Below are 13327 nucleotides of genomic sequence, written 5' to 3' on the forward strand. Positions count from 1 at the left end.
CCCCTTGATTGGGCCCTGCTCTGTGCATGACAGGGTACGGAGCCCCAACCCCCCTGATGGGCCCTGCTCTGTGCGTGACAGGGGGGTGGCGCCGCAACCTCCCCATCGACCCTGCCTTGAGTGTGACAGGGGGCGGTGCCCCAACCCCCCAATCTGCCCTACCCTGAGCGTGACTGAGGGTGGCATCGCAACCTCCTGATCCGCCCTGCTCTGTGCATGACAGGGGGCGGTGCCCCAACTCCCCAATCAGCCCTGCTCTGAGCCCGACCAGGGGCTGCACCTAGGGATTGGGCCTGCCCTCTGCCACCCGGGAGCAGGCCTAAGCCAGCAGGTCGTTATCTCCCGAGGGGTCCCAGACTGTGAGAGGGCACAGGCCAGGCTGAGGGACCCCCCCTCCCCTCCGAGTGCACAAATTTTTGTGCACTGGGCCTCTAGTTAAACAATATTACCTATTCTTAAAAACAAAAAAACAAAATAAAAACAAATCAAATCTCTGGATCTCACTAACAATTTACATACAATACAGGGAACAAAGGAACATGTTAAATTACACCTTGAAGAATCAACCAGCAAATTCAGATTGTGGGACATTCCACAGAGCAAACAACCAGGTTTCCTCAACATATAAATTGCAAGAAAAAAATGAGAGAGATAGAAGTGGAACCTATAGAAAGCATACTGAAATCATACAGAGGAAATTGTTTTTGTCTAGAATTTGTTTCACAATATTTTGTGCTTAGGGGAAATAAATAGAGATACAGATAAAACAAGAGTCAGTAACTGTTAAAAATGGGCAACGGGTACATTGGGTTTCAATGTATTATTCTACTTTTATATGTCTAAGAATTTTCAATATTACAACGTTTTAAAAAATGAGATAGTGTATATAAAATACCTTTCACAGTGCCTGGCAAATAGCACACATTCAATAATGCCATTATCATTATCATCACCTCTTATGTTCCCTGTCTGTTCCATTGGGCAACATTTTCTCAATTCACCTAAAGTTTCTTTTGTGCCTACATGGCAATATCAAGGACTCATGTAACCCTATCCAGGAAGATCAACGGAGCTAAATAATCTTAGCTCACCATTAGAATCTGGCTTTCATTCAGGTTATGCTAAAGCTTTTATGCTGTAATTTCCTCACAACCATTATTGTTTTAGAAGGAGACTGTTATCAGAATAAAACCATACTGCCCGCACTTAAGTGGACACTTAATTTCTTATTTTTGACTTGAGAGAGACAGAGAAACATTGATTTGTGTTCCAGTTATGTATGCCTTCACTCGTTTTTCTTGTATATTCCCTGACTGGGGATCAAACTCCCAACCTTGGCATATTGGGATGATGCTCTAAACAACTGCGCTACCTGGCCAGGGCTGGCCACTTAATTTTCAATGTCCATTCTCGAATTCTTCACCTTTAATACCTAGAGTTGTACTAATAAGGTAATCCAATACTATACTGAAGGCACTAATTGGTCTTGGGATTTCCTCAAAAAAGAGAAAGAAAAGAGAAAAGAAAATCTATGCAATTGGCCCAACTGAGCTCACTTGTAAAAATTATCAAAAATAATGAAGACATTCACAAGGATGACAGGATAAGTGTACAAGAAAAAGAGAAAATTGTAATTTCATCACCATGTTTCATTCTCTAACTAGCACAACAGGGAAAAATAGAACCTACTCTTTGACTTGGCCAACCATGGAGACACGGGCAGACTCCAGATTTCTAATCTGGCCACTCTTCACACTAGAAGAGAAAAGGAAGAAGGGAGAGAGGTTATTATGCATCCACCTTATCATGTTACTAGGGTCAAATGAGTAATTCTACAGATTCTGTAGGACCTACTAAAAAGTTATGGTTACCACTGTATGGAGGTTATCACTACTTCCCACTTAGTTATTATGTCTATAAACTGAGTAGTAAAAATTAAGACATTGAAGCCATTTCAGTTCTGCAAATATTTACCAAGAGGATACTATGTGGTAGGCCCATGCTGAAGAAGCATATAATTCACTGGGGAGAAAGAAACACAAGCAGATCATTTTAACATAATAAGTCAAAGTTCAAAGGAGTCACCTTTATTTTCAATGGGAAGATTAGAGAAAGCTCCCCAAATATCCTGCCTAAACTGAGAACTGAAGATAAGTAAAAGATAAAAGAGGGTGGTCAGAGCATTATTGGCAGAGGCTACACTGTGTGAATGAAGGTACTATGATGTAAAAAAGTCAGCAGGATGACGACTTTAGAGCAGCGGTCGCCAACGGTGGGCCGCGGACCACTGGTGGTCCATGAGGTCCACAAGGTTGGCAACCGCTGGTTTAAGGAAACCTTTGGAGCAGCGGTCACCAACCAGTGGTCCGCAGACCACTGGTGGTCCATGAGGTCTGAAAGGGCAACCGCTGCTTTAGAGGACAGAATACAAGGAAAAGCAGGGGCAAGCAAAGAGCGAGTGTGACAGGGCCTTGCATGTCATGATTTAGACTAGAGCTTAGGAGCTTAGACTCTATCTTAATAGATTAGTTTTCCCAGAGTTGTTTAAGCATCTATAAGGGCCAAGGAAACACCACATGAACCAAGCAGGCCAACAGAACACATTTCTTTAAATCTCATTTTTTAGCTTTAAAAAAAATCATGTAAAATTCTAAAGTGCACCGTACTCAATGACCTTGTTTATTATTTTAGTAATAAACAGAAGCAATTAGAACTACTAATTCATTTTTCTACCACAAACTGAATCTACAGTAATACAAACCCACCAGTATTCATGATCATATAGTCTTGTTTTGATGACAGTTTAATATATCTCTGCTCCTATTCAAGGCCAACCATGGGTATTGGTTCCCATGCCCTCTTGCTTATGAGGAGCTTGTTTCCTTTAGTTACCCTATCTCTCTCCCATGTCACCATTTTTTTCCTCTAGTGGACATTATAAAACATCTCCTAGCCTTTTAAAACATTTTCAACCCACATTCACTACTAGATACTACCCCATTTCTCTATTCTCCTAAACAACAAAACTTCTCAAAAAAGTTATCTCACTTGCTTTCTCTACTATATCACCTCCCATCCTTTCCTCAATATCCCGAACTTTTTTTAAAATTAAATCTTTATTGTTCATATTATTACAGTTGTTCCTCCCCCCCCCCCCACAGCTACACTCCAACCAGGTTCCACCCCACCCTCTGCCCCTACCCCCCACCTGTCCTCATCCATAGGTGTACGATTTTTTTCCAGTCTCTTCCTGCAACTCCCACACCCCTTTTCCCCGGAGAATTGTCAGTCCACTCCCTTTCTATGCCCCTGATTCTATTATAATCACCAGTTTATTCTGTTCATCAGATTTTTTATTCACTTGATTTTTAGATTCACTTGTTGATAGATATGTATTTATTGTTCATAATTTTTATCTTTACCTTTTTCTTCTTCTTCCTCTTCTTAAAAGGATACCTTTCAGTATTTCATATAACATTGGTTTGGTGGTGATAAACTCCTTTAGCTTTTTCTTATCTGTGAAGCTCTTTATCTGACCTTCAATTTTGAATGATAGCTTTGTTGGGTAAAGTAATCTTGGTTGTAGGTTCTTGGTATTCATCACTTTGAATATTTCTTGCCACTCCCTTCTGGCCTGCACAGTTTCTATTGAGAAATCAGCTGACAGTCATATGGGTACTCCCTTGTAGGTAACTAACTGTTTTTCTCTTGCTGCTTTTAAGATTCTCTCTTTGTCTTTTGCCCTTGGCATTTTAATTATGATGTGTCTTGGTGTGGTCCTCTTTGGATTCCTTTCGTTTGGGGTTCTGTGCTTCCTGGACTTGTAAGTCTATTTCTTTCACCAGGTAGGGGAAGTTTTCTGTCATTATTCCTTCAAATAGGTTTTCAATATCTTGCTCTCTCACTTCTTCTGGCACCCCCATAATTCGGATGTTGGTACGTTTGAAGTTGTCCCAGAGGCTCCTTACACTATCTTCATATTTTTGGATTCTTTTTTCTTTTTGTTTTTCTGGTTGGGTGTTTTTTGCTTCTTCGTATTTCAAATCTTTGACTTGATTCTTGGGATCCTCTAGTCTGCTGTTGGATCTCTGTATAATATTCTTTATTTCAGTCAGTGTATGCTTAATTTCTAGTTGGTCCTTTTTCATATCCTCGAGGGTCTCACTAGATTTATGGAGGGTCTCACTAAATTTATCGGCAGTTTCTAGAAAATTCTTGAAAAACCGTGTAACTGTGGTTTTGAACTCTATTTCCAGTAGTTTGCTTTCCTCCAATTCTGTCATTTGTGACCTGTTTTTTTGTCTCCTCATTTTGGCTGCTTCCCTGTGCTGATAGAGTGGCTTTGTGTGCTAGGTGTCCTATAGGGCCCAGTGGCTCAGCCTCCCCAATTACCTGAGGTGGACACTCTTGGTGCACCCCTTTGTGGGATTTGTGCACGGTCTTGTTGTAGTTTAGCCTTGATTGTTGTAGGTATCACTGGGAGGAATTGACCTCCAGGCCAATTGGCTGTGAGAATTCGCTGTGTCTACGGTGGTAGAACTTCTGTGCTGGAGACACCCTTCTGGGGCAAGACTTGCTTCAGTGGGGCTTTGGTGCTCATTGAGTCTGCCCCCTGAGTGTGTCCCTTATGGATCTGAGGAGTTGTAATCTGGATGGTCCCACTCTGACCGATGGGTACACTGGCTCTTGGATCTCTAAGGAGGTGCCAATTTAGCCTCTGCCTGAGGCTACCCAGCAGGAGCTATGGAGAGATCTGCAGATTCCTCTTCTTTGTTTGGGATTTGGAGGTGCCCAGATGAGGCCCAGCTGTGAAGCAATGCAAGCTGCTGTGGGGCCTTGGGCCTTGTTTTGGATGTTCTGGGTCTCTTTGACCCAGCTGCAGTTTGTTAGGTAATTTTAGATTGCAAAGGGCCAGGCCATTCATATGCAAAAGCCTCTGCGCACAGCTTGGTTGGGGCGGGGTCTCAGGGAATCAACAGGGCGAACCAAACAGCTATGGCTGATCCTCAGTCCTGCCCTAAGAGGTCCCGGGTCTCAGTGTCCCGTGGTAATCGCTGCAAGCACCTCTGAGAGAAAGCCGCCCTCGAGTTCCGCCTGCTGCCAGTCCAGTTTCTCCCTGTATGAGTCTGGGTCCCCAGAGACTCACCCAGAACTGGAATTCAGAGCAGTCGGGAACTTGAGACTCCCTCCCAATTGAAAAAGACAACCACGTCCTCAGTTGCTAGCCCTTTCTGCATCCGCCTCTGAGTCTCAGTGTGCTTTTCTCTTTCTTTCTAGTTGTAGAATTTCCACTCAGCCAGCCTTCCTGTGGTTCTGGATGATGTCCGTTTTGTCTTTTAGTTGTATTTTGAAGTGGTTGTGTGAGGCAGCAATTTCCGGTGTTTACCTATGCTGCCATCTTGGTTTCTCCCCCAAACTTATAAGAGGTTTTTATCTCCCCCTCATGTCCTGAGATTTTTTTTTTTTTTGCATGTCAATTTTAATGATCATTTCTTAGCTCTCATTTTGGGTGATCTCTCAGGATTATTTGACACAAATGCTCTCTCCCTCCTTCTAGAAACATTTACTAGACTCCCCCAGTTCTCCTTTTATCTCACCAACTGTGCCTTTGCAGTTTCCTTTGTTCAATCTTCCCCCACTTTCCAAACTCTAAATATTGGCTAGTACACCAAGGATCAGTTCTTGGATCTTTTTTCTATCAACATCAAATCCCTAGGTGATTACATTCAATCTTTTGGTTTTGAATACTATCAATACCAGGAGTGGGGAACCTTTTTTCGGCCAAGAGCCAATTGGATATCTATATATATAAAAGCCTAAGCGACCATTATGACTGGTTGACCAGTCGCTATGATGCGCACTGACCACCAGGGGGCAGACACTCAATGCAGGAGCTGCCCCCTGGTGGTCAGTGCACTCCCACAGCAGGAGCGCTGCTCAGCTGACCAGCATGAGCGGGGCCGGGATGAGCGGGAGTGGCTCCTCCCCAGATCCCCGCAGGCCATGCCAAGGGACCCCACTGGTGCACAAATTCGTGCACCGGGCCTCTAGTAAGTTATAAACTCAATTCAGATATCCAGCAGAGTATAAAACAAAATTAGCAAATATTTCATAGTACTCTCTGATTCTCAGACTCAGAAAGTGGGATCTATAAATCAGTGGCTTTCATAGAACCCAGAACATTTTCACATTGAATATACAAAAATCTTATCCTATCCAATTTCTGCCACTAGAATCAAGACTCTATCTCAAGCATGTCAAACTCGCGGCCCGCAGGCCACATATGGCCCACAACAAATATTTTTGTGGCCCAGACAAAATAACAGTATGTAAGAAACGTTTTAATAAAAATTTTGTAACTTAATTTTTACAATATCCTGTTTACATAATTATTATTAACGAACTACAACGTTCGCTAATGACTGATTACTATAATTGTGTTGCATTCATTTCCCTTACACGCCTTAGGCGCAACATTTTTCTCCACTAATACTAGCAGTGAGTATTTTAGCAGCCGACTGCCACGTCATTAGTCTTGTACTGACTTGTTTGGTGTGCACAACAGGAAATATTTTGCTTTTGGAGAACAAGAAAAATAGGTTTATTTGCATTATGCTTATTAATTTGTGTAGTTATTCAGTGTCTGGTAAGTTCATGTTCAAGAAAAAATATTAATTTTTATTAAAATGTTCTATTATTTTATGTCAATGATTGCTCATTTATTTCAGCCCTTTGTATTCAGCATGTCTCTCTCGAAATAAACCTATGTTTCTATGAAAATTGAAGCTTTTGTTTTTTTGCGGCCCACATAAACTTAAACCTTGTTTATCTGGCCCGTGTTAGCCTTTGAGTTTGACATGCTTACTCTGTCTCCTTTAGGAGGTCTGCCATGATCCCCACGCTGAATTGGATACCTATCTTCTGTACCTCCTGTGATCCTTCATTGTATTGTTTATGTATTTACTTACTGATGTTGGTATCCCCAACAAGTAAATACATAAGAACTGAGTTTACCGGTAATTATCAGGTACTTAAAAAACATTTACTGAATAAATTTAAAGTTATTTGGAATAATTTTCTCACTGGTTGCTACTATGGGAAGCAGGCAGTGTACTCAAGCTACATGTTGAGCTGGCAGCAGCTGCATTCTCAATGCTGTGACTGCTCAAGATGGAGAGATCTTTGATGCTTCTGAGAGAGCGGTAGCATGAACACAAAAGGTAAAAGTGCCTTCACTAAACACACACATCATTCTGGCAAGCCATATTTGGCATGAGACCCTCTGTCCTAGGTAAAATCCCTTAAGATATACTTACCAGGACCTTAATTTCCATTTGACATCTCTGATTCAGTTAATAGATATGTTCTGCCTGTTAGAGCAGCCAGCAATATGCTACATGCTATATGAAAGTACAAAAGAAATAGAGAATAGCCGCTGTCCTTATGATGCAGGAAGGGCATTAAGGCAGAAATGAAAATGAACAATATAAGCATATCCCTTGCGAGAGGACTAGAAGCCTTAAGGGGTAAACAGTACAAAATAATTCAGATTTAAAGGTGTCAAGCAATTTTACTGAGGCAGTGATCTATGTGGTTTGGAGGAGTTAGAGAAAGGGTTCGGAAAGGGTACTGGATATGAATTTTGAATAGGTAGGAAGATGGGATATTGAAGATGTTTTATCTGAAGACTAATCTCTTTGGGGGAGCAGTGATTTACTTATCTCTGAATCTTCACCGTTTAGCATAAAGTGTTTAATAAATATTTAATCAAATAATTGAAGTAATAAATTAATGACTGAATAGCCTTTACTTAAGTGAAAGTCATAGACAATTCTGTCAGTGATTTTTATGAAAACCATTTACCCAAAGGGTTTTTACTTATCCAAATAAACTAAGAAAGGAATCCACACCTATCTTTTGTTTCTCCATCATTTTCTCTGGAACACAGAAAGTGATTCTATAACCTTGGAGTACCCTTTTATGTAATGATGTTTACTTTGAATTTATATTAGTTCACACAAACACTCCATCCATGCTTTTGTTCCGGCCCTCCGGTCCAGTTTAAGAACCCATTGTGGCCCTCGAGTCAAAAAGTTTGCCCACCCCTGTCTTAGAGTCTCAATTAGTCCAAACTCTCACCTTAGAAATGGGAACAGCTAGACAGCAGGTGATGCATAATTACTAAGATGTAGGAGATACTATAGTATATTAGAAAAAGGGTAGATTTTATGCAACTGAAACAAGTCTGAAGCATTTAAAACATTTTTTAAAATTCTGCTCTTTACATGTTTTTACCCATGATATTACAATAAAGCTAAGACATGGAATTATTCCTTTAAACTTTGGTACTTTAGTTGATGAAAAAGGAAAGCTCCAGCCTAACATTTAAAATACACACAACAGCCCTAACCAGTTTGGCTTAGTGGATAGAGCATCGGCCTGCGGACTGAAGGGTCCCAGGTTCGATTCCGGTCAAGGGCATGTACCTTGGTTGCGAGCACATCCCCAGTAGGGGGTATGCATGAGGCAGCTGATCAATGTTTCTCTCTCATTGATGTTTCTAACACTCTAACGCTCTCCCTTCCTCTCTGTAAAAAATCAATAAAATATATTTTTTTAAAAATTAAAAAATAAAATAAAATACACACAATATAGATTTATGGATTACCTCCATTCAATGGCATTCTCCAGAGACTTGAAGGTTTTAGGACGACCACGTAAGAAATTCTGCATGCTATTAAGAGCATCCATGGCTGTACCTAGATGTTAAACAAAAATTTTAACCATAGCACTTAACATTTCCAAGCATTTACACTTACTGGGGAAATACACATATCTGCCTTCAAAGACAGCAGAATTCAGTGATGCTTGGGGAAAAAAAGATGCAGTTTAAGAAAATTCAGAAGATTGATGGGATAGCCAGGTTCCAAGATGGCCTCCAGTGATTTCTGCTTCCTGGTATTCACTCCTTCCTGTAGTATCCCGACAATGAAAAGGGCTGACTTGTATATGTAATAGTGTGACTTCTGAGACTGGGTCATAGAAGACACGGCAGTTTCTTTTTAAATGTTAAATAAAATTATGAGATATACATACAATTAAAATATTATGCAGCCATAAAAGATGTTTATGAAGAGTTTCTTATGTCATGGAGAATGATTAGGTAATGTGGGGTGTTGGTGACATGAATGTAGGTGTAAAAAAAAGTTCCAGTCACAAAATAAGTAAGTCCTGGGGATACAATGTATAGCATGACTACCTACACTAATAAAAGAGAAAGATGCAAATTGACCATACCTTTGTGACGCTCACCAGCCAATCAGGAGTATGCAAATTAACCCAATAAAGATGGCGAGTTAATTTGCATACACAGGCACTGAGTGGCCGGGGACGGGATGCTTGCGTCGTCGCCATGGCAACGACGCAGGTGTTCTGCACTGCCCCAGCCCCTCAGGGCAGCATGGGAAGGCAGAAAGGTGGCTCCGGCCAGAGCGAAGGCGGTGCCGGCAGCCAGGGGAAGGAAGGCCCATTCTTGCACGAATCTTTGTGCATCGGGCCTTTAGTAGTTAATAATACTGTATTATATATTTGAAAGTTGCAAAGAGAATAAATCTTAAAGTTCTCATAACAAGAAAAAAATTGTAACTGTGTGGTGATGAATACTAATTAGACATATTATGGTGATCATTGTGCAATATATACAGAGTGGGGCAAAAAGATTTATAGTCATGAGGATGCGAAACACAGAGTTTATTCTTGTAATATTATTTATTATTATATTATTTTCCATATGAACTGTAAACCTACTTTTGTTCCACCCTGTACATATAACAAATCATTATATTGTACAACTGAAACTAATACAAAGTTATATGTCCATTATATCCCAATTTAAAAAACACTTGGAATGCCTTTGCCACAAAATAACATAAGAGATATAAAAGACAAAGGGACATAATTCAAGATGAGTGAAATCAATAATAAGTTAAAACATGGTAATAATCTACCAGGATGGGCTCTTATACTCAAAGATTTTGAATGAGTTAGCACAAGAAAACTTACCTTCCACAACATCAATCACGCATAGACCCAGGAGGCTTGGCACCAGGTTGGATGATGCTGTGTGGACTGCAATAGCTCCACCCATGCTATGTCCAATCAGCATAATTGGAGGAGGGAGGTCCCCATACATGGCTTCAATTACATTGCCAACATCTCTGCAAAAAGAAGGAAAGAGCTGGGAATGCTCTCTGACAACACAAAAATAGTTTTCTTTCTTAACTCCTTCCTTTGGTCTGTAACTAACAGGCCTAGGCCTGTAAAGGTCTATTGAGTCATCTCGCAAACGTAACTATGCAAAATTCCTAACATGTCCTCAGTATTTGTACACATAGCCATATACCTGGCTCTTATGACAAATGACAGTTTAAGGACTAAGAACCCAAATATTTTTACTTTCCTTTATATAATACTTTCACTGTTCCACACAGTTAGTACTATTACATAATCACACATCTTTAGTTTAAACCTAAGCTTGAAACTCTGCACAAATCATTTAACTACTCTATGCTTTAGTTTCCCCATCTATAAAACAAAAAAACAACTTTATTAAGCATTACAATGTAGTGAAGTTTGGAGTCACAAGAATTACAGCCCAAGTCTATTTTTTACTATATGGACTTGGATTAGTTATTTAACCTTTCAGAGTTTCTATAACTGAAGATAAGGATATCATTTACTATTCTGAATTGCTGTGAGAATTAACTGAGTGAATGTAAAAATACTTTGAAAAAAGTAAAGTACTATATAAATGTTAATTATTATTTGTCATGTAAAGTTGTTTGAAGTATGAACATAAATGTAAGTATAGTGTACTGAAAAACTTGAAAGGTGTTTATATTTTTATTGGCTTCTGTCCTAGCCTTTAATTATGAGTAGGTCTGTTTAACAAAGTCAAACCTTACAGCTTTGAAAATGAGAACTAAAGTAGGAATTTTGGCTTTTATTTGGGACAGGCCTTCTTTGTTATAGCAATAGTTTAAGTATGGTATATTTCTAGGAACCACTGGCTCTACTGTCTTCTTTTGGGAGTGGCTGAGTCAATCAAGTTCAAAAGACAGTTTTGCCTTGCTTAGTCTCCACAGTATTCAGAATACCAAAGGTAAATGTCATTATTTCTAAAGGAAGTAATCTTAAAAACTTCATACAACAATACAAATGTCAATATGGTAGCTGCAGCATCTGCAGATAATCTGAATGGGAGATAAGGAGGCCACCCAATTTTACAATTGAAAATAATGGAGTTAAATTTAAGGCTAAAATTTTGAGTTAGTAACAGATATAATTAAATAAATAAAAGATATAATAAATAAAATATATAATTAGTAAAATAAAAGGATGCTATAGAATTTGAATTCAGGTCTCCTTAAAATACTAAGTTGAAGGGTTCTATGATAGCTGCTTCATGCATGAAGGTGGACAGGGTCTGAAACAAACCAACTTAATATTGTATCTAAGCTTAGGAAAGGAATATTTCATACAGATAAAAGTTGGTTATGATCAATCCCTTGATCATCTACCACCAGGAGAAATGTATCCTTATTAAAGTTAGGCAAAGTATTCAGTCACCAAGATTAGAGCCTTGAGACATGTCCTGAAATTTCAGAGAAATAAAATAAAAATGAAGTAAAGATTAACTACAAATCTAGTCTATAACTGGATGTACCATAATTTTGGTAGTTGCTCTCTAAGGAGATTCTATCATACTTATTAATACTAGGTTCATTTCCTGAGAAACAGCATAGCATATCACAGACATAACAGAAAAAGAATATCACAGTGACCTGAGCTCAAATCTCGGCTCTTCTACTTTTAGTGGAGTTGCATCTTATGTAGGGTATAGGTTCTAAAGTTGATACGTAAGGGGAAAATCATGCTGTCAGTACTACTTGAAAACCCCACTAATCACCCATTAAGTATACACCCATTTTGGGATTTTTGTTTCACAGAATTATTGAATTCAGAAATCATATAAATGTTTTACTGTTTAGTCTATTTCAGCAAGAATCCAACTTATTGGCCATAACCAGTTCTACATGATTTTAATAATTTATTTTCTCTTTAACTTTATTGTGCCAGTTATCAACTTATTATCTCTCAGCCCCAATTCACCTTTCATTGCATGTTCTGCACAATTGGACCTGAGGCCTTAAAATGTTTTTCCCTTGCCAGCTGACAAGACATTAAGCCGTGTCAGTAGATGACATAGGAGAGACATTGCAGAAAGAAAGGTTTTGTTCCTGATTCATGGGTGTTTTCTTCACAAACTCCTATAACTTGCACTTCCCCGGCACCCAGGTCCTGCAGCACAGGAAACCCCCAGCTCCTGCACCACAAACAGTTTCCCCAGTGCCCAACTTCTCCAGCACTCCAACCCCCATTCCCAATGTTTTTCTTTCCAAGCTTTATTGAGGTATAATTGGTATACAAAGAAGTGGTACATAATTAATATACACAATTTGGTAAGGCTGTATATCTGTATATATATATATTTGTGTTAACATCACCCAAAAATTACCTTGATCATATCCATCACCTCCAAAAGTTTCCTTGCATCACTTTAAAAAAATATATTTATTTATTAAATTGATTGGGGTGACATTGGTCAACATGAACATACATGTTACAAGATCTGTATTTGCACCATATGCCCACTACCCAAAGTCAAATCTTCTCCTGTCACCTTATATTAGGACCCTCCTTGCATCACTTTTGTGTGTGTGTTAAGAACACTTAACATAAGATCAACTCTCTTAAACTTTTTATAAAATGTTTTTATTGATTTTAGAAAGAGGAAAAGAGAGAAACATTGGTGAGGAACACTGATCAGCTGCCTCCTGCATGCCCTCTAGTGGGGAATGAGCCCACAACCTGAGCATGTGCCCTGACCCGAAATAGAAACAGAGACCTCTTGGTACATGGACCGAAGCTCAACCAATTGAGCCACGCCAGCCAGGGTACCCTCTTAATCTTTTAAGTACATAATATCTTACTGATAACTCCTCTCCCTCTCCTCTCCCTTCTCTCTCTCTCTCTCTCTCTCTCTCTCTCTGTCTCTGTCTCTGTCTCTCTGCCAAACACTATAGTTGAATGATCACAATTGGTCTATTAACTGTGTGATCTCATATAGTTATTCAACCTATCTGAAACTAGTTTCTTCACTGGTAAAAAAGTGATAATAATCTACATTACAGAGGTTAATAATGTAGACACATTTAAATAACTTTAAATAAATTGTTTATTCTTAATAATGCTTATTTTACACTTA

General features: G+C 39.3%; 1 protein-coding gene across 9 annotated transcripts in view; it reads right to left on the bottom strand.

The window, feature by feature from the left end:
• The window catches only part of PPME1 (protein phosphatase methylesterase 1), a 66503-nt gene that overhangs the window by 19549 nt on the left and 33627 nt on the right, over positions 1 to 13327 (bottom strand). For all 9 annotated transcript variants that reach the window (XR_002832069.1, XR_002832070.1, XR_001350556.2 and 6 more), the window contains exons 6-8: positions 10063 to 10217; positions 8669 to 8759; positions 1690 to 1755 (exon numbers count right to left, since the gene is read on the bottom strand). Coding sequence is in view for 6 of the 9 variants with exons in the window: in XM_023764052.1 (XP_023619820.1) it covers positions 1690 to 1755; positions 8669 to 8759; positions 10063 to 10217 (312 nt within the window). In the remaining 3 variants the exon portion in view is untranslated. The remainder of the gene's footprint in view (positions 1 to 1689; positions 1756 to 8668; positions 8760 to 10062; positions 10218 to 13327) is intronic.

This window comes from Myotis lucifugus, unplaced genomic scaffold, assembly GCF_000147115.1.
Source record: "Myotis lucifugus unplaced genomic scaffold, Myoluc2.0 scaffold_313, whole genome shotgun sequence".
In the NCBI taxonomy this organism is placed as follows: domain Eukaryota; kingdom Metazoa; phylum Chordata; class Mammalia; order Chiroptera; family Vespertilionidae; genus Myotis; species Myotis lucifugus.